Source organism: Ipomoea nil, unplaced genomic scaffold (genome assembly GCF_001879475.1).
Source record: "Ipomoea nil cultivar Tokyo-kokei standard unplaced genomic scaffold, Asagao_1.1 scaffold1096, whole genome shotgun sequence".
Taxonomy (NCBI): domain Eukaryota; kingdom Viridiplantae; phylum Streptophyta; class Magnoliopsida; order Solanales; family Convolvulaceae; genus Ipomoea; species Ipomoea nil.
Window position 1 is genome coordinate 774,813 of NW_017617524.1, and position 22,221 is coordinate 797,033.

The window sequence follows — 22,221 nt, forward strand, 5'->3', positions numbered from 1 at the left end:
CCGCCTTACCTCCATTATTATATAAAGTGGAAAGGCCTCCATCTTCAAGGGAAAACTACTCCCATAACTATCCTCTGATCTTCTTCAACCTTCTTCCATTTTACATGCAAATATAGCTTGATTTGTTTTTTCTTCATTTTCGAAAAGGGCTTTTTTTTAATTTGTTTATTTTTTTGAATTTTTGTAAAGTGGAAATGGAAGACAGTGGGAATCTGCAGCACCACCGCCACCGCCACTCCGACACGGAGATTGTCGGGTTTGATGGGACGGCGTCGTACAGCGGTCCGCTAAGCGGGCCGCTGAATAGCAAGAGAGGCGGCAAGAAGAGCGCCCGGTTCAACATCCCGGAATCCTCCGACTTAGCTGCGGCGGCGGCGAAAGCAGCCGGCAATGACGGAGACGCGTACGTGGAGATCACGCTGGACGTCCGGGATGACTCGGTGGCGGTGCACAGCGTGAAGGCCGCCGCCGGCGGGGAGGACCCGGAGCTGGCGCTTCTGGCGAGGGGATTGGAGAAGAAGACCTCTCTGGGATCCAGCTTGGCCAGAAATGCTTCGTCGAGATTCCGGCAAGTGTCGCAGGAGCTAAAGCGGCTCACTTCTTTCACCAAACGGCCGTACCCGGGGCGGATCGACCGGACCAAATCCGCCGCCGCCCATGCTCTCAAAGGCCTCAAGTTCATCAGCAAGACCGACGGCGCCGCCGGATGGGCCGCCGTCGAGAAGCGCTTCGACGACCTCACCGCCTCCACCAATGGCCTTCTCCCAAAATCAAAGTTCGGTGAATGCATAGGTAAAATCAACAAAACGAAAAAAAAAAACTCTCAACCACCCCACAACTTTCTTCACTCACACTTCACACCAGTACAATACTAGATTTCTTCTTCAAATTACTCACCAATTAATTATGAATGTTCCGACCAGCCTAAATTGTCCATAATTGACCAGCAATGCCCAGCTCGAAATTCCACAATTTATAATTTTATAATTATCATGATCTGACCAACTTAGCTGAGATTGTGTGCCTCAATTATCGATTTTGTTGAAATCACAAGAAAATGTATGTGGGATTTGATGATAGGTATGAACAAGGAGTCGAAGGAATTCGCCGGAGAACTGTTCGATGCTCTGTCTAGGAGAAGAAACATCACAACAGATTCCATCAACAAATCACAGCTCAGAGAGTTCTGGGAACAATTTGCAGATCAGAGTTTCGATTCTCGACTTCAAACCTTCTTTGATATGTAAGCATGCATACATACATATATATATATATATATATATATATATATATATATATATATATATATATATATATATATATATATATACACACATAAGTTAAAGAATAATTTCTGTATATATGATGGCGACATGATGAATATTTTTGCAGGGTTGATAAAGATGCAGATGGGAGAATCACAGAAGAAGAAGTCAAAGAGGTAGAAATGATGGAAATAGCAAAATATTAATGATTTCATTGACTAATTAATAATCAATAATCGGTTTCAATAAATCGCAGATTATTGGGCTCAGTGCATCTGCGAACAAGCTGTCAAACATTCAGAAACAGGCAGACGAATACGCGGCAATGATAATGGAAGAGTTGGACCCCAACAACCTCGGATACATTATGGTACTTCAACTTATATAATTAATCTTAAAATTAAACTCCAATCATTGGTGAATTAACTTAATAGGAACACTAATTATATATATATGCCTGGGTGCAGATAGAGAATCTGGAGACGCTGTTGCTGCAAGCTCCAAACCAAACAGTGAGAGGGCATGAGAGCAGGAACCTAAGCCAAATGCTGAGCCAGAAACTGAAGCCCACAATTGAACCAAACCCAATAGTCAGATGGTACAAAGATTTCAGGTACCAGAATGTTACATCATCGCTCACGGATAGCTTAGTTGATTCTATATAAAAGTTGAGTCATACCCAATATGGTCAATCATTATTGCATGGATCATGATCCACACAATTGTGTGGATCAAAAATAAAAAGTACTACATTTTTAATATACTAGGAGTATATTATTTATGTAGGTAAGGTACATTTTTGAAAAGTATATTATTAATATCCTAAGGGTAAATTATTTTATATAATGTACCTTCAGTACAAAAATAATATATTTTAAATATATTAAAAATGTACCTGATATTTATGGTCCACAGAATAATGTACCATATTTCCACAGAATAATGTGCCCAATATGGTGGCCTTGGTGGGCTCCTTGTGAGCACAAGGCATTGGTCCTTCCACTTAATGAAATGGGCCTGCTAAATTTGTCACTCCACTATCCTGTCTGGTTGGGGCGTGGGATCCTAAAGTGGGAGAATTTTATATTTGTGGACAACACTCTTACATTAAATCCACATAGGTAGCTTAGTTAATTCTCAGATGGTAGATTGTAGGCAATGAATTCTAACAGCTGCAGTGTAGGAGTTGTGTCATACCCAATACGGTGGACACAAGACACTGCTCCTTCTATTTAAAGGGCTAGTCTATGATAGACTCCTACTTTTTACTCGTAACGTGTCATACTCTAACGTGACAAATTTTATTTTTTTTTTTGTTGAGAGAGTATAATTATGATTTTCATTTTAGGTACTTTTTGTTGGATAACTGGCAGAGAGTGTGGGTTCTTTTACTATGGATTGGTACCATGGCTGGGCTGTTTACTTGGAAATATGTGCAGTACAAGAACAGAGCTGCATATGATGTTATGGGTGCGTGTGTTTGCTTGGCTAAAGGCGCAGCCGAAACGCTTAAGCTAAACATGGCTATAATCCTCTTACCAGTCTGCAGAAACACACTTACTTGGCTTAGGAACAAAACCAAACTAGGAGTCGCTGTTCCCTTCGACGATAACCTCAATTTTCACAAGGTATATTTGACTTCTTCAATTCGCAACCAACCCCCCTAACTCATTCTTGATTTCGGTACAACACGTCAAGCACTAGGTACAACACGTCACTGTCGTGCCTTGCTCTTGTAATATACGGAGCAATCGAGTCAAAATATAACAAATAAAGTTGAATTTGCCTACCCTTAATCTATGCCATTTCAAATGTACACCACTTCAAGCACAGGGTACATCCACTTCCATAAAACCTTTTGTGTACGTTTTTTTCTAGATAATAATAATATTGTTCTCTCAATTTAAAAGTAAGAAAAAAGTGTGCACTGAATTATATTAGTACTCTATCTGGTACAAATACAAACACTCGTGTAGCAAATTATATTGGTACTATTGATAGTACTTAGTGCAACTCGCTACACCTATGTATTTGTACCGATCAATATTTTAATTTTTTTTAATATAGAAAACATACATAATTATTTGTATCGGTAAACACTTTACCCTTAATTGGGCTGACTCGGTGCGAATGGAGATTAGTTTGAGTATGGTATGGATTTAAAGATGCCTCTTATAGTTAGGGCCTGCTCAGGACACCTCATGGCCTGACCCAAAAAAAAAAAAAAACCATGCACTATAGACATTTGCATCGCAAGTTGTCAATGACAATTATGTTATAACTTTTATTCTAAAAATAAGACTTAATTTCACTTTGAGTAACGAACTGTGCCAAATTTCACGTACAATTGTTTTGTTTGACAATAGGTGATAGCAGTGGCGGTTTCGATTGGAGTAGGAATACATGCGATATCTCACTTGACGTGTGATTTCCCGAGATTGCTACACGCGGACTCAAAAAAATACAAGCCAATGGTGCAGTTCTTTGGGGAGCAGCCAGATAGCTACTGGCATTTTGTGAAGGGGGTGGAAGGGGTGACAGGGATAATAATGGTGGTGTTGATGGCCATAGCATTTACACTGGCAACTCCATGGTTTAGGAGGAACAAAGTGAAATTGCCAAAGCCATTCAACAAGATTACTGGTTTTAATGCCTTTTGGTACTCCCACCACCTCTTTGTTATTGTCTATTCTCTCCTCATTGTCCATGGTATCAAGCTCTATTTGACACACAAATGGTACAAGAAAACGGTTAGTTACTCCCTTTTTTTTAATCTTTTCGTTTTGTTATTATGATTCGTAAAATATTGGGCATTATTGCGTGATTAAATAAATATTGAATATAAAAACATTAAAGTTTGAAAAAAAAAAAAATTTGCAAGTATACAAGAAAGTAAGTTATAGGGTAACAGTTGGCTTGGTAACGAACAGGTTCTAAGTTAGACTCCCTATTGGAATTGTCTATTGGCAGAGTAAAGTAGCGACTGTGAGTTTCTCCCTGAACCAAAGAAATTAAACTATTATATTTAACAGTATTATTTAACAAAATTAATAACTTGGATGAAAAAAAAAGTAAGGGTAAAATTGGAAAGATTCTATAAGTATACAAGAAAGCTAGAAAGCCATAGCCTACAAGTTATTATTGTAGCTGATTATATGAACACATTTTCTATTCATGATAAAATCTTGCTAGTATTGAATTTTATATAATCAATTAACACATTTTGGATTATTGTAGACATGGATGTATTTGGCCATCCCCCTCCTACTTTACGGTGGTGAAAGGTTGATCAGAGCCTTTAGATCTAGCATCAAACCCGTTAAAATTCTTAAGGTAAGTTCAACATATATTGGACACTCTTATTTATTTATATCTTGCTTATTAATGACGATATTAATTTCAAGAATATTTTAAAGTTTAAATATATATATTTATTTGGAAATTGAACTATGAAGGTGGCAGTCTACCACGGAAATGTCTTGACACTTCAAATGTCAAAGCCCCAAGGATTTAGATACAAGAGCGGTCAATATATGTTTGTCAACTGTGCTGCGGTTTCTCCGTTTGAATGGTAAGACAATTGTCCTTTACTAATTTACAACTTACAATTTCTTTTTCTTGGTGGCCTAATGTTTTGAACTCTCAATTTTTTTAATTTTTTTCTTTGAATATTTATCTATATGTTTCATATTATAGGCACCCATTTTCAATCACTTCTGCCCCTGGGGATGACTACCTCAGTGTCCACATTCGCACTCTTGGTGATTGGACAAGACAACTCAAAACTGTTTTCTCTGAGGTAAAATTATTTGAAATTATCTCACCAAGTTAATATATTTTATGAAAAAAATATCATTTAAAATACTCAGATTGATCTCACAATTATAAAAAAAATATTCGATGAACATAAATAATGGTGGAATTATATAAAGTCAAAATAAATATAAAATTATATAATCTTACAATTGTTATGAGAAAAAATATATAAATACAAATTTAAATAATTAATACATTACGTATAAATTATATATATATATATATATATATATATATATATATATATATATATATATATATATATAGACACATACACACACACACACACTACACTACACATTCTTTTAGTTCATACTTAAGTTTTTACTCCCAGCTTATGTGACATATTTTAATTTGATCGATCCAAAAATTAAATAAGAGGTGTCACGGTTTTTTATTACTCTCACTCTTATATCAATAAAAACACGGTATGTGACAAGAGTTTTATTCCGTTGAAGTGTGTGTGTATTATATATATATATATAATCCTAATCATATGAGAATCACTCTCCAAGTGAGAACTTGTGGATAAATTCAAACTATTGATTTGCAAGATCTTATGAATCGGAAATCAAATAAAAAATGAAAATCAAATAAAAATGAATGGGAGTCATTTTCATAAATATTACAATTTTTAAGAATGAGCTGGGTTATATATATATATATATATATATATATATATATATATATATATATATATATATATATTATAAAGATAAGATTTCATGAGGTCAATCAGATAATGTGTGTCTTTATGTGTAACAAAATTTTGATCATGAGGTCAATCACATCATACTCATCAAACAGAATTTGTTATTTTTCCATGTTAACATTTAGTGGCTGCTACTTTTTGGTTTTAGTGTTTTGTTCTGAAATTGATGGTAATATTATAGGTTTGCCAGCCCCCACCTAACGGTAAAAGTGGTCTCCTAAGAGCTGACTGCTTGCAGGGACAGAATAACCCCAAGTAAGTCATTTTCATTTTCCTTTATTACCCCATGCATGCAATTTGCATTTTACTGTTCAACTTTAACTGTACACCACATTCGATAGTTACTCATTAACTAACCCACCAACTTTAATTATATACGGAGTATTATATTCTCATATTTGACTAAATACACAAATTTAGTAAATTATATTTAATATATTGACTAAAATGACTATTATTATTATTATTTTTATTTTTAAGTTATAAGATAAGTGTAAGTATAGTCTCTAATTATTTTGAGTTGCCAAATTGGCCTTTGATTAATTGCAATTGTTAATTTTTTATCCTTTTGAGATATATTAAGGACCAAAAGTGCTACTATCACAAGTCACTATTTTGATCATCATTTGAAGGACGGGAATAGTCATTATTGTAAATACTTAAGGGTTAAAATTTAATATTATTAAAAAAAATTGAATTAAAAATAAGTTTAGTGAAACCTCATTATAAACACATAAAGGCCCTGTTTGGTAAAATGGCTGTTAGCTAATAGCTGTTTGCTGTTAGCTGATTGTGTTAATTAGAGGGTATAAATAGTTGATAACATTAGCTGATTGTAGAAAAGTGTTTGGTAAATTAGCTGTTAGCTGATAGCTGTTTGGTATAATTTCTTTTCTCAAAAAGCTAATTGAAAAAGTTGCTAGGAGTAGCTTTTTTAATTTTAGCCTTTTGGAGTTGCAAAAAGCTAATTAACCAAACATTTATATTGATATTTTAACTAAATCAAACAATTAATAGTGGTCAAATAAGCCAAAATTGGCCTATAGGCCAATTTTTTTACCAAACATGACCAAAATGTCACAGGAAGAGTAATTAAATCAGCACCGTATAAATTCCCAGATATTTATAAATTTGATATTATAAAAAATTGAATTAAAAATAATTTTAATTTAACCGAATTAGACAAATAAATTTGAGACGTAGAGAGTAATCAGATCAGAACCTTTGAAATTCCCAGAGATTTTATACACTACTTGTAACCTATGGACCTGATTTAAGAGGGATTAATTATAGTTCTGCTATACATACGTACTCCCAAATTCTACTATCTGATGTAGCAAACAATAATTATTGATTATTTCCATCATGTGAATTCACAAAAAAGTGTCTACATCAAAAACTTGTGAGTGGAAGTTAGAACTGTCAATATAGGATGGCGCGGCACGGCATTCCAAAGCCCGCCAGCCCGCATGCCAATAAAGCCTGCTCCTTGGCGGGCTGCTATTTTCGAAACTCACCCCTACCTAAGTAGGGGCGTGACAGGCCGACCCAATAGATAAAGCCCGTTTTGACAACTCTAGAGAGTAAAAGTTGCCCGCAATTTATATCGTGGACCCTGGTCCAATATACAGAATTTGATTTCATAAGGTATAAAATTCATGTTCATAATGCACAGAATTCATTATGAACATGAATTTTGTGTATTATGTTAAGTGTTTATGTATCATCAGCTATATAATACACAGAATTCATGTTCATTATATCGTGTTTATGTATGTGTATGTATATTATGAACATGAATTTTGTGCATTATGAATGAATTCTGTGTATTGGATCAGGGTCCACAGTGGTGTAGAATTGTTGAAAGTTGAGAGTATAAAATGAGAGCGAAAGTAATTAAAGAATTGTAATAACAATGGGCGGGCGCATTGCATGCAGCTTCCCACGGGTGTTGATTGATGGGCCATACGGAGCGCCGGCACAAGACTACAAGAAATACGAGGTGGTTCTGCTAGTGGGGCTAGGGATCGGCGCCACCCCAATGATAAGCATAGTGAAAGACATCGTGAGCAACATGAAGGCCATGGAGAACAGCGAGGAAGAGGGCGGCGGGATAACAACGGGGAGAAGCAACAACAACGTTAACAACTTCAAGACTCGAAGGGCTTATTTCTACTGGGTCACAAGGGAACAAGGGTCGTTCGATTGGTTCAAAGGGATAATGGATGAGGTTGCGGAGATGGATGAGAAGCACGTGATAGAGATGCACAATTACTGCACCAGCGTGTACGAGGAAGGAGACGCTCGTTCCGCCCTCATCGCCATGCTCCAGTCCCTCCACCTCGCTAAGAGCGGCGTCGACATTGTTTCCGGCACCCGCGTTAAGTCCCACTTCGCTAAGCCCAACTGGCGCAACGTTTACAAACGCATCGCTCTCAATCACTCCGATTCAAGAGTTGGTAAGTACACTTACTCCTTTTTCTTTATTATTATTATTCCTTTTAATACAACTAGTAATTCACCCGCGCGATGCACGGGGAAAAATTATGTTATTATAAATATAAATAAAAAATAAAAAAATAAAAATATTTTAAATTTTTTAATATAATAATATTTTTGAGCTTCCATTGGTCAAGTATTTATTATTTTTATAGAATACAAAATTATAATTAAAATTTTGTATGGTTAATATAATCTCTAATTATCTATATATTCAAATAAACTTATAGAGAGAATTTACATAATTACATTGATTTATTCCTAATTGTATTTCATCTATATTATAATTTTCACAATACAAATAATAACTAAGATAATTACATTTAGAAAGCAAATTTCAAATTTTGTATGAGTAAATTTAAACTCTAATTGAACACATTTTTTTATATGATTATATAATATATTCTTTATGCACATGGCATTTCATAAACTCAAATGTCATTTTATAAGTCCAAGACCACTTTTTTGTGGAGATAATTCAAATATATATTTTTTTTCTTTTAAAAGTCCTAAGTTTAGACATCCAGAAAAACATTAAAGACACATACGATATATACATTTATATATATTTAAATTTTTATTTATGGCTTAAATGATTTTATTTTTCAAATGTTGTGTTTTTTTTTTTTTTTTTTTTTAGAGTAAAAGATGTTGTGGCTATTTTATAGTTATAGCTAGTAATAATAATAATGTTGGTAATTAATTGTAACATTAATTACATCCCAACCATATAGCTTTATTATATGTAAGATAACACAACTAATTTCTATTTAATTTCTAGAAGATCCTATTATTAGGATGATCTATAAATATGGCTTCCAAATTCTACTCACAACTTTTACTTTATATCACAAAATTTTGACGTTAACATTCTCATTGGGCCGGGACCCATAGGATGAAAATAACTAATCATCAATTGTCACATTATGGAGTAAAAGTGATGAAGTAGAAATAGGGATTACATACACGTAGTAAAACTTTTAAATATGTGGCAGTCTTAGTGTGGATCACGAATAAATGCTCATTTCATTTTTAATACATTGAAGATTCATTTTTAATGTATTGAAAGTTCAATTTTAAATAGTACCTAAAAATGAACATACACAGAAAATGAACATTCAATATATAATAAAAATGAATTTTTATATCAGTGGTCTATTTTGTAAGGTAGACCATAGTTCATAGTATAATGATTGAACCCCATCCAAGTTGGTCATGCATGTCTATTGGCCTTCTAGATTTGTGTCAGTTAATTAGCTATGATTAACTTTAGGCTGATTTTCTTCCTTGTGATCATTTGCTTGCTAGTGCTTGCTAGTGCTAGGGTAGGCAAGTGAACTTCTTCAGTGCGCATGTATGGGTAGCAGTTACGTGCTTTCATGTAAATATTAAAAAAAATACCTTCAAATAAAACATGGAACTAAATATATTGATAGTATGACCTGATTAATTAAAATTTTATTGAACATAAACTTTTTTAATAATAATAATAATAATAATAATAATAATAATAATAATAATAATAATAACTTTTATTTCTTATTTGAATTTAAAATCTTTTTTATTTTTAAATTGTTGCTCGAATTAATCTTTTGAAAATTAATTAAATAAACTTTGGGTCAAATGACACTATCTTTAAAGCTACTTTTTTGGGTGATGTTGACCCCCTAAAAGTTGAAAAAAAATGATGCTACAATGTGAGGGTACTGTTCCTGTTTTTATGAAAATAACAGGCAATATATATATATATATATATATATATATATATATATATATATATATATATAAAGAAAAAATATATATATGGAATACTTGTATATATGAAAGAGTTAAAATGGAGATTAATTTATAAAGAAATTCGAAATTGCAGGAGTTTTCTACTGTGGAGCACCAGCACTTACAAAGGAGTTGAAACAGCTAGCATTGGATTTTTCTCACAAGACATCCACCAAATTTGATTTCCACAAGGAAAATTTTTGAGACCACTTCTTCTGCCCTGCCCTGGATTCCATCATCAGATCATCAACCTTAATTCCTGTCCTTTTGTACAGACATTAATTAATTAATTGTTTCATATATACTAAGTTCATATATTTCTAATTTCATATATATATTATATATATATATACACGTTAAATATATAGTTTCATAAAAAATTCGAAAACAAAATGATTTAGAGCATAGAAGACATATATAGCCCACTTTTGATTTACTGTCATCTTTATTTGAGAATATAATATTAAAGTAAGGGTCATGATTTGCATATGGAAACAAAGTTTTTTTCTTTTTTAAAAGTTTTTTTGATAGTGGCCAAATAGTGGGGAGGCTATGGTTAGTGCATGACACTGGAGAATATACACCAACCACCGTGTACCGACTAGTTGACCAAGATTTGTATTTATTTTATTTATTTTTATTTTTTTGTAATAATTGTAGTAAGTAAGATCTTACCTGTATAAATTAATGAAGTTGAATAGTTTGAAGTTTGACAATTGATGTTGTTATTGTTCATCTTTATTTGTAGCCTTTGAGTTTTTTTATATGAAAGTGTGAAATTGCGGGTTACTAAAAAATAAATGACGCAACAAGAATAGTAATTGTTGTCCATATATAATGATTTTAAAAAAAAATTATTTAACCTAGTTAAAATAAGTCATGGCATTAGATATTGGGATTATAATTAAGTTTGTTCTTTTAAAAAAAATTGTATTAAAAAGAAAGAATAATTGTTCTTTTATGGAACAAATGTAATTTGGAAATGATTAAAGCAAAAATCTTGTGTTGACATTAGCAGTCAAAGAGATTGATTACAAGTGTAAGTACTGCAAATCACATCTACTGGCTAAACCACATTTGATTATATGTTTCCTCACACGGATTTAATTCAATGGTTCACTAGACAGTATTTGAGAGAAGAGATTAAGGTTCGAATCTCAATGACGACAATATTTAGCTCTGTCTATTGAGCCATTGAGTCACCATGATTTACATTCTCCCTAATGCCGCTCTGACATTTGGCCCTATATGTTAAACCATTGAGTCACCGTGATTTACATACTCCGTAATGTTATATCAGACCAGGGTGGAATATAACCTTTTGAGAGGAGAATAATTACCATTTATATAAACTAATAATAGTTATAACAGGTAAGGACACCAACCGACTGAATTGACCAACATTAACTCTTAGTGTCATAACAAATTCACAATGATTTGAGTTACCGAGTTCTGGAGTTAAAAGAATTTCACTTTTTATGAGCAATAAATTAAATTCGCAATGACTAATTTGGATTAAGTCATATTGATTGAATTTATGGGCTAAAAAGGGCAAATTATACCGTCGCAGTGCATTGTGCACCTTGGTCCAAAATGACGTCATTTTGATTTTTTCGCGTGTTTGTTGTTTAAAAAAAAAAATCATGTTTCGAATGTCTAGAATTGTATAATAGAAAACACATAATTTTATACCTAAAAAAACATAATTTTTATAATTGAAAATCCCCATGTTTCGAATGTACAGAATTATATAATAGAAAACACATAATTTTATACCTAAAAACACATAATTTTATACCTAAAAACACATAATCTTTTTTAAAAAGACAAAAACTCCCTGTTTCGAATGTACAGAATTTTATACCTTAAAACACATAATTTTATAACAGAATACAAAACGACGTCATTGTGGGAGGCGCAGGACGCATATTGCTATGTGCGCCCTGGTGCACGGTATAACGATTGGCTAAAAACTCCCTTAGTTGAGCCCATCCAAAGGGGCCAAACTTCATTTGAACTTTTGGAACAACTTTCTTGATCATTAGTTTTTATTGTTTTTCTTTTTAAAATAACCATGTTTATATGTGAAAAATATAATTAACTCATAATCATAATACTGAATAAATATACGTGGTGATACTTTTTTTTAGTTCAAAATGATACTTCATGTGACATGAAAAATATAATTAAAAAATGCTTGATCAATTGGTGGACTAAATTTTGGTCCTACCTAGTTTGAGTTTCTAAAGCGAGATGTGACGAGTCTTTTATTCTTGACTATTAACATTATGAAACGACGAATGAAAAGAGTTATACTATTTGTACTTTCAAATCTTACTCTCTTAAATTTATTTCTTGGTGTAGTGAGAGCTAATATGTTATTTTTTTCATGTGAGTCCCGGTAAAATTGTCTACATTAAACTTTTAAGTGTGTTGAGTAAAAGTTGTGAGTAGAGAAAGGGAATACATATAGTATTTTTCAAAGAAAAATGGTAGATGTACTCAAAAGAAGTATTACCTTAACTCGTAACTTATATCGATTAGGTGAGAGGTAAACAAACAATAGAGAAAAAACAAATTGATCTCTAAATCAATGATTAATTAACATAATAAAGAATATAAAATAAGATGAGAATACATGCAGTATAACCCCCAAAAAAATACAACTAAAGTGCATTTGGAAAAGTTATTTTACATATATATTGTTTCAAATTTTAAAATGCGTCTGTTCAACTATCTCATTCTATTTCCACCTATTTATGTAAATTTTTCGGTAGCCAAACTGTAGTATCACACAGAAGAAGTTTCCTTGCTCCATCTTACCGATTCAAATATTATATTCCATGAAGACCCGGTGGAACCCATCACTTACTCTGGAAAATGGGTAGGTGTTCTTGTAAACAACGTACAGTCTACGTGCAACCATTATTCATTTGAAGATAATTGTACTGCCATACTCATACTATTGCCTATTTCACCTATTTGCGTTGAACAAGCCTATGCCCACATAATAAATGACGATGAAAAAGTATATGGAAACCGTTTCATTGGCAAATTATAGTCCAGACATCAAATATACACTGCAGTTTCATTTCAACCCAACTACAAAATCATTTTGATATAACTAAAGTTTCGTTAGACAATATACACTCAAATATGTGAAATTGTTATTCAGTTTCATTTTGTATACACTGCAGTTTCATTTCAACACAACTACAGTTTCATTTCAATTCAATTATAATTTCATTTGATAATATAATAAAAATAATACGTAAAACAGTGTCAGATATGTAAATATTAAAGTCAAAATGTGGAAATGGGCAGAGGTTTAAAACCTTGGGCTAAGATTTTGTTTGGGATGAAGTTTGGAAGAGTAAATGTATGAGATGAGGTTTGCTTGGGCAAAGGTTTGAGTAAGGGGAAAATATGCAAGAGTAGATTTTCATTCTTTGCCTTGCACAAACCTCTTCCCAAGCATTTAATGCAAGGGGAAAGCTTGGACATAGGTTTGTGCGAGGGGAAAAGTTTGGACATAGGTTTGTGCAAGGAGAAAAGCTTAGGCTTTTGCTTGCAGGAAAAGAATAACATTAAACGCTTGGAAATCTCTAGGCACATGGGTTGCTAGCTTGGAAATCTCTAGGCACATGGGTTGCTATAAATATGCAACATCTCTTCATTCATTTATCCTATCAGATTTATATCATCCCATTCGAAAATTTCAGTAGCATAGCAAATTCTGTAGAGAGTAAATAGAGAGTTATATTTGTAATTCCTATTGTAATATCATTTTGTCAGTACAGAAAATTCTTCTTCAATTTGCCTTATTTTGTGTATGATTTATTCTAAATCTTACACTAAAAATTTATTCTCAATATTTTCATTTCAAGTTGCTATTGTATTTTGGTATTGTGAACCGTATCAATCCTAACAAGATACAGTATAGTGTCGTCCGTTTTGAACTATGGCTACAAAGCTTCATGGACCGCGGTCCAGAGTATAATTGCGTTTCATTTCATAACGCTAATCCAAAATTCTTTCTAACCCACTCATGCAGTCATGCCTATTGACTATGGTATATTATTACAAAGTAAATATTACGGAGTATATTAAATATACAAAGAATAATACTTTTGTTGTCCTAATACGTTTGATTTCTATTTTCATTGCACAAATTCATTTATTGTATTTTATAAGTTCATTTCAATCAATTTTTAATTTTTAAAAACTTTTTTTAATAAAAAAAAAAATGTTCATGTTCAATTGAAGAGGCTATCCTTTTGGAACGAACTTTATTTTAATTTCAACTTAATTGTGTTTTCATTTTACATAAACTGAATATTTATTTTACATTAAAATGAAATTAAACTGAAATGACCTGTAAATTTCTTCTTACTCCAAACTTCAAACAGTTGTGTGTAACTATTTGTGTCACTACGATGGGAAAGAACCATTTTTAATCAAAATTTTCTTTTATTTTTCATTATAGATATAATAGGTGCTATAATTAAAATTATGTTAAAGAATTTATTAAATACTACTTATAAGGAGTTAAGCGCCCATTGCACTAAGAGATAAGATTAAGTATCACATAATATTATATTAGCTGGTATTTCTACCTATAATTTTTTGATACTAAGACGATATATCTCTTGAACTTGTAGCAGCCTGACTTTCTCTGAGTTTTGTAATTTAATGATCAACTTATATACCAGAATGTTAATATGCTTGCTACAAAGTTATAACATCTGATTGACTTACAAATAATAGAAGCCTTAAACCTAGCAGAAAAGGATTTTCTTTTTGTTCCTTTTATTCAAGCAGTATTCAAGCAGTGAGCTCAACAAAATTTGTAGGTTTCTTTTTAAAAACTTATCTCAGTGTCATACTCAGTCTAAGGCAACAGATTCTATTTCACTTTGGGAAAAGGAAGAACATAAGAAACTAAAGAGCTGGAATCAGTTCAAGTTTAATTATGCTGAGATGGAGGATTCTAACTACCAAGACAACCAATAAAATCAAATCCAGCATTAGTCCTTTCCAAGTCCAGACAAGACTTAAGAGATAAAGTTAAGTTGCACGATTCCTAAATTTCTTGAATTTCTAAGTGCTTGTGTGATAGCAACTTATAAAATGTGATAAGCAGAAGAATACAGTAACTGTGATCATATTCCAGGTTTAATCGATTTCTGGTGCTCTAATAAGGCCTAGTTATGAATAGTGACTGATCACATTCAAATGTTGATCGATGCATGAACTTCAATGTACTCTGGTGCCATCAAATCTTAATGAATCCAGGTCTTTCACGATATTTTATGAAACCATATAGTGTATATGAAGTGATGATTCAGAACGATGGTGCAAGAAATATAAAAATGTACTTGTGCAAAGAAGATAAGAGGCCAACCTCATGGAATATACGTAGGGGCTTGATTTACTTCTTCCTTCTTATCCTCTGGAAGTTTGGTTTTATTGGCTGGCTTGAGGTTATGCCCTGATCCATTGAATGAACAGGTCCAAACGGAACAAGTGGCTTCTTATTCAATGCGCATGTATCAACATGAATGCTGCTTGACGTTACAGGAGAAGATGTTTTTCTCTTAAGCTGCTTTGGGACCTCCAGTCTCTCGAGGATTCTTGAAGTTTTCTCGTCTAGTTGCCTAGATGTCTGTGGTGCAGACAGAACCAGTAGGTCTAGCTTTGGCTTTGAGTAGCAGGAGGGAGAACAAATTTTGGGATCCTCTGATACAATCAGCTGTTCCCATTCTTCTGCAATTAGCTCACTGGTTTTATCTCCAACTTCGCTATCCAAAAGTGAGATATTTCCTTCGATCATTTCTTCATCAGTTGACTGCACTGATGGTGGAACCTCTGCTGTAGAATCTTGGTAGCTTGAATTTAAGACAGTTGCCACATCTTTACTTCTAAGAGGTATTGCCCTGAAATATTGGAAGATTAGGCAATAACGATTTCAATTGACAACCAGTTAAGTCTCACATAAGCTCTTGCAAAGAAACTAAAATGAACTATGATGCTCTTCCAGTCAGAGGAGGATCCGGTTACAGCTCTTTAAGCAGACTTAGTTTTCAGTAACAGATTATCTTACTAGCCCTGAAACCACTTGACTTTTAGATTTTAAACTTTTAATTATGCTTCTCCTATCACATGATAAATAATGAACATCTAATAGTCTCCATTGGTTCTAGGCTTCTAGACTAACCTGTCTGGTAAAAAATTGGCCTATAGGCCAATTTTGGCTTATTTGACCACTATTAATTGTTTGATTTAGTTAAAATATCAATATAAATGTTTGGTTAATTAGCTTTTTGCAACTCCAAAAAGGCTAAAATTCAAAAAGTTACTCCAAGCAACTTTTTCAATTAGCTTTTTGAGAAAAGAAATTATACCAAACAGCTATCAGCTAACAACTGATTTACCAAACACTTTTCTACAATCAGCTAATGTTATCAACTATTTATACCCTCTAATTAACACAATCAGCTAACAGCCATTTTACCAAACAGGGCCTAAGTGAATTGCAAATCTATTCCTAGTTTATTTTACAAGTAGAAGACAATTTTTCTTATTAGAAGATGAATAACTATATTGTGAGTAAATATTTACCCAAATTGGAGGCTCTCTTTGACAAGAAGGTTTAGTTTTTGATGGAAGCCTCTCTCATGATGAAATGGATCATAGTCACTCACTTCCATCTGTGAATAACAAGCAAGAATTGTGTAAATTATATACTCAAATAACTTTGCTAAAGAAATGAGAGCTCAATACCTTTCATTTATTGATGAAGTGCAAGTGCACTTGTAGGCAAGAATATACAGGTCAACATTTTATATCGACAGTTCCATATATTTGCTTGTGAGTGCTTTCTAAATAATACTGCTAATATTTTTTTAAGAACAATTTATACCTCCATTATTTAATCTTGAAATCGTGAAATGACATTTCTTTTGGTGTAATATATATAGACTGGCTACATTAAGATATCAAATTTAGCAAACTATCAATGTGGGATGCACATGTCCAAAATGACCAACTTAATGGATATTAATCCACCTTTCCAAATAGAAGAACCAAGCCACTAACCTTAAACAAAGAGGCTTGAACAGAACTTTCAATATCTTTAGCTACCTTCATATGGATGAAAGGGACATCAGGGACAGGCAGGATTTCCTCTGATCCGGCAAGCCGCTGCAGTTGTCATACAGATAGTAAGATCAACAGAAGAGGGGAACTGCATTGCTAAGAATTTGCTATTAACTTCCAAGTAATTGAAGATTGTGAATGAAGTTGAAAGAGCAGAAAATAAATTTCATTAAAATTTTGAAAGAAGAAAAACCAATGCCAACTAAAATGAGATGGCAAAAAAAGTAATCCCTAATGATCCTTTTGTCAGGCTGGGAAAAGAGGATTTGGGAAAAACTCACTCTAAGAAGCATCACTCCTTTTTCTGAAGGTAAAAGTATATAGTAGCATAGGAAGGAAGTCTTCCTTGCAGTTTCAATGTTAAAATTTGATGAGCAAACTAAGCCCTGGTCAAGGGAATTCAATAAGCCACTAAGCACTTGAAAAACTGCCAAAGCACAAGAAAACATCAAATTTATGTTCATGAACAAACACAGCTGAATCTTAATTATAGAAATACTTTTTGAAACTGCAAGCACTGTATTAGAAAGGAGGCTGTCTACACACGTTTACAGTTTAGCTCTGATTTCTCAATATCTGATTCATGATAAGCTGGAGTAACAGTGAAGGAAGAACCAAAAATAACCCCTGATAAGAAGTGAAAACAGGGGTATAAGATTCTATTGTTGACATCTCATACAAACCAAATACTAACAAATAAATGATTAAATTCATAAATTTGTAATAAGTGCCACTGATATGAAGGCATTTGGCACTAAAAGGTCTTGAAATTTAATCAAAACCATGGGCTAAAGATATATATATATATATATATATATATATATATATTAGTTAAAAAAGAAAAGTTAATTAAATCCAAAACATCTGATTCAGTTATCTTTCTCTTTAGTAACAAAATATGGAAATTTTGGGTTTTCAAAAATCCACCTTCATTAAGTGACTGCAAGTTAGTTCTTTCAATGACATTGAAGTCAATAGGTGAAGAAACTTGTTGGATGCCCTGAAAGCACTGAAAAGAAGGCAGATACAGGATTATACTTTCCCCAATCTTTACAGAGTTTTCAATCACATTTAGTGTTCCGAGATCATTCCCAGTTACTGGACAAGAAGAATTTGTGTTGGTCTCTTTCTTGTTTGAGTTCTCAAAGGGAATGCCATGACACCTGCAAGTCTGTTGGCAATGGAAACAAATGGCAGTCCCAGTCATTGTGAAGTGAATGTGAAAAGTACAACCCATGCAAGACTGAAGTATGCAACCTTTGAACATATAAAGGTAAGTATTAAGTAAAGAAACATTCTGATTGCAGGTTTGCAACTCATGTGAAAGATTAGCAAGGATACTATATAAACTGCAATTACAGTTTAGTGACATTTTTCATTTTATCTACCTTAGTTTAGTGTAAATGCTACATGTCCCTTGGCTGGAGTGCTGGACATGAAAATTTCAGCAAGCCTCATGACCATTTCTCATATAAAAACTTTTAACACAGTTCAGAAGCCCAAAACATTACAATTACTAAACTCAACAATTCCTTGAAAAACTTCTGAAGCACCAAAATATCAGTAAATTTGTATCTTAGTAATCTTACTCACTGTGAAATTTCCACTTCCTCACTAGGATTTTTAACACTGTAGTACACAGTTGTTATCATCCAGCTGATACAAATATTTTTGATACAGAAGAGCTTCTGCCTAATCATAAATAGATCTTCCCCAGCTGTAAATTAAATTATTTGAATAATGTAATTTGTGTGGAATACCTGACAAGGAAGGAACTCGTCAATTATTTGATTGAAAGGTGTGGACATATTACACAATATCTGGTTGGAAGACCCTACAAGATTGATCTTGAAGATGAAACGAGCCTGTAATGGTTCTTCCATGTCATCCTTCAACTCCTGGGACCACTGCTTCACCAGACGAAAAAATGCACGTCCATCTAGAAATTTATTCTCTGTTAGTCCAAACAAAGAAATCTAGTTCAAATTATCTAGAAGGGGGCACATGCATCAAATACTTCATACAAAGGTGAATGACTAACCTGGAATGCAGTGTTGAAACAAGCAATTCTCAAGATCGCCTATTTTCTTCAGGAAGCTATTAATATTTCCAGGAATATCTGCAAGGTGACTTGAGTTTTGCTCTAGGAAAACAAACTCAACAGAAACACACTTGTCTGCTGCATCCTATCATGAAAGCCACCAAATTTCTTGAATTCAAAGCTTATATCATAGTTGTAGTGAACTCAGATCTCTGTTGAAGTGAAAATCACAGTGACCACAAATACAAGATGCTTAGACGCAAGTAGGTGGCTCACCATTAGAGCCTTTCTAGTTACTGAGTCCAGATTCTCAACTATACAAGAGCTTATCAACACGACTTTTCTTGTGATATCTTTATCCTGACTTCCCCATGAATATAGAACTTTGTCATTTAGAACACCTGAAAGTTTCATATCTGCAAAGAGCATATCCAGACAAAATTGAATATCAAGAAAGCAAATAATTAAGAAAATCAACGTATGAAAATTCATTAAGAAGTTAACTTTTTTTAACTGCTTGAGGAAACATTCAAGCACATTTTAAAACAAGCATACCACCACCACAGAGAGCCATGGAATTGTTGAATTCTGGAGTAAAGGCATCAGTAGGCAGACTGCTAACTGCATGGTGGAAATCACGTAGATTGAAGTTGCCTCTCGGACTATATGCTACCTTCAGCTGTATCCATCAATTACAAAACCAGAAGCATCAATTAAGCATTTCAGCTCCTGAATTTAGCAATTGAAGCCCACATGCAATCAGAAGAGGAACACAGTTCAAATTCTCCAAAACAATGCATTTACACCAGCAGACAAGCAACAATATGCAAATAAAATCGAACTATAATCTCCATGTGCTTTCCAGCCATAGTAGTTTGTTCCTTCTACAGAGGCATTCATGAAATTATTCGGAGTATCTTTAAACATTGTGTATAATCTTGTACCATATAGGTATAGCATACAGCTACATATACTCCCTTATATTCTCGGATACAGAGGTAGATGTATGTATATACTGTACCTCATCGGCGCATGTAATCCGATTTTTGAATACGTAGCACAGTCCGATCCGATCAAGCAGTGGTTTCAATTTCGATCGATTACCATTACTAGCTGAAGAAGATATTGCGTGGAAATTCGCTATCTGCAACAACGACTGGCATCGCATAATACGTTCAGCTCACATCAATCGCGATTAGGAGACAATTTCAAGACAAATGTTTTTTAAAAAAACAAAATCCAAAACGCAGATAATCAGAAAACCAACAACTATTTTTAACTGTTAACTTCAGAGGATTCGAACACAGTTTTACGAATATGTGAACACTGTGTAGGTTGTACATGCATGTTACCTGCTTCAAATCGCGAAGTAGTGGAGGCGATAGGCATCGAAGATCCAAGACAAAGCAAAGCATCACCATTTTCGAATTCTGATACTCAATCAGTCAATCTCATTTGCTTGCAATATTGCTTCTCTCGGTATTTATATGGCAGCTTTTAAAATTTGTTCGAGTTCTGGCGCGTAATTGCCCCTGGACTGGATTAAACTACCGAACGAAGGTTTCGAGGCGTGGTTTAAAAGAAATAATTTGAAAGACAAGTAAGGGTGTGTTTGGAAACCTGGAAAATGAGTTCTGGAAATCATTTTCCAAGTTTTCACTGTTTGGATGTGTCTGGAAAATCAAGTCAACGGAAATCATTTTTCGTTGACTTTGGAAAATAGGCTTGTTTTGGAGGAAAATGACTTCGAAGTCATTTTCCAACTTTTACACCAACATCACACCATCACCAACATCATCAACACCATACCACCACCACCACCGCTGCTACCACCGTCGCCGCCACCACCACCACTACCGGCGCCGTCGTCGCCGCCGCCACCACCATACCACCGCAACCACCGTCGCCGCCACCACCACCACCACCGTACCACCGCTGCCGCCACCACCACCATACCACCGCAGCCACCACCACCAGCATCACACCACCGCCGCCACCACCACGACCATACCACCGCCGCCACCACCACCACCACCACCACCACCATACCACCGCAATCACCATCACCGCCACCACCACCATCACTATACCACCGTCGCCGCCGCCGCCGCCACCACCACCATACCACCGCAACCACCGTCGCCGCCATCACCACGACCATACCACCGCTGCCGCCGCCACCACCACTACCACCGCCGGCGCCGCCACCACCACCACACCACCGCCGCCACCACCACGACCATACCACCGCAACCACCGTCGCCGCCACCACCACCACCATCATAGCACTGCAACCACCGTCACCACACCACCACCACCACCACTGCCACCAGTTATTATTATTATTATTATTATTATTATTATTATTATTATTATTATTATTATTATTGTATAACAAATAACACCACTACCACCACCATAATATTTTTGATATATTATTAGTTTTTTTTATTATATTTAAAATTATTATTATTATTATATATTATTATACATGTTGTAATATTCTAAATAAAATAATTAAAATGTTTAATTAAACAATTCTACTCATTTTCCAGAAAATGAACCAAACACACAAAAACAGTTTTTCAGAATGCAACCAAACACTGGAAAGGAAAATGTTTTATGGAAAATGACTCATTTTCCAGAAAACATTTTCCAGAAGTCATTTTCCTGCTTTCCAAACGGACCCTAAAAGACGAAAGTTCAGAATAATGGAAAAAAGATGGTTAGTATTAATGCAAATAGAATTTATAAAAAAATATTGAAACAAACTTTATAGAACAAATGATAACTTTAAAAAGAGTAGAAAATTTGTTAGAAGAAATATTAGGAGAAGATTTAAAAGATAAAATTATGGAAATTATTATTATTATTTATTATATAAAGATGAAATATGGTAGCAGTTTATATAAAAATATATGTAGAATATAAATCTAATAAGATGGTAATACAAA

At 33.9% G+C, this 22,221-nt stretch overlaps 2 protein-coding genes across 2 annotated transcripts; one reads left to right on the forward strand and one right to left on the reverse strand.

Annotated features, from left to right (window-relative positions):
• Positions 1–10,563, forward strand: LOC109183083 (respiratory burst oxidase homolog protein C-like). Its single transcript, XM_019333305.1, has 13 exons — positions 1–792; positions 1,081–1,243; positions 1,393–1,441; positions 1,522–1,635; positions 1,733–1,878; positions 2,614–2,893; positions 3,632–4,015; positions 4,503–4,598; positions 4,721–4,836; positions 4,962–5,064; positions 5,975–6,048; positions 7,732–8,252; positions 10,163–10,563. The coding sequence occupies exons 1-13, from the start codon at positions 195–197 to the stop codon at positions 10,270–10,272; spliced, it is 2,754 nt and encodes a 917-aa protein (XP_019188850.1). The 5' UTR covers positions 1–194; the 3' UTR covers positions 10,273–10,563.
• A 4,822-nt stretch (positions 10,564–15,385) lies between these two features.
• LOC109183057 lies at positions 15,386–20,704 on the reverse strand. The gene is made up of 12 exons (XM_019333271.1): positions 20,620–20,704; positions 20,289–20,423; positions 19,823–19,946; positions 19,544–19,683; positions 19,268–19,412; positions 18,987–19,165; positions 18,154–18,397; positions 17,773–17,853; positions 17,508–17,653; positions 17,167–17,271; positions 16,690–16,778; positions 15,386–16,004 (listed from the first exon to the last, which is right to left on the reverse strand). The coding sequence occupies exons 1-12, from the start codon at positions 20,686–20,688 to the stop codon at positions 15,500–15,502; spliced, it is 1,962 nt and encodes a 653-aa protein (XP_019188816.1). The 5' UTR covers positions 20,689–20,704; the 3' UTR covers positions 15,386–15,499.
• Positions 20,705–22,221: the final 1,517 nt, after the last annotated feature.

What these genes read in the sequence shown, in the direction of transcription:
- LOC109183083 (XM_019333305.1), top strand. Translation starts at nt 195, where the DNA reads ATGGAAGACAGTGGGAATCTGCAGCACCACCGCCACCGCCACTCCGAC. An exon ending in CAGAAGAAGAAGTCAAAGAG is followed by an intron (nt 1,442 to 1,521) that starts GTAGAAATGATG and finishes AATAAATCGCAG; the next exon opens with ATTATTGGGCTCAGTGCATC. An exon ending in AGATGGTACAAAGATTTCAG is followed by an intron (nt 1,879 to 2,613) that starts GTACCAGAATGT and finishes TTTTCATTTTAG; the next exon opens with GTACTTTTTGTTGGATAACT.
- LOC109183057 (XM_019333271.1), bottom strand. Translation starts at nt 20,688, where the DNA reads ATGGTGATGCTTTGCTTTGTCTTGGATCTTCGATGCCTATCGCCTCCA. An exon ending in CATGGCTCTCTGTGGTGGTG is followed by an intron (nt 19,684 to 19,822) that starts GTATGCTTGTTT and finishes TGCTCTTTGCAG; the next exon opens with ATATGAAACTTTCAGGTGTT. An exon ending in AAAGAGAGCCTCCAATTTGG is followed by an intron (nt 16,005 to 16,689) that starts GTAAATATTTAC and finishes CCAATATTTCAG; the next exon opens with GGCAATACCTCTTAGAAGTA.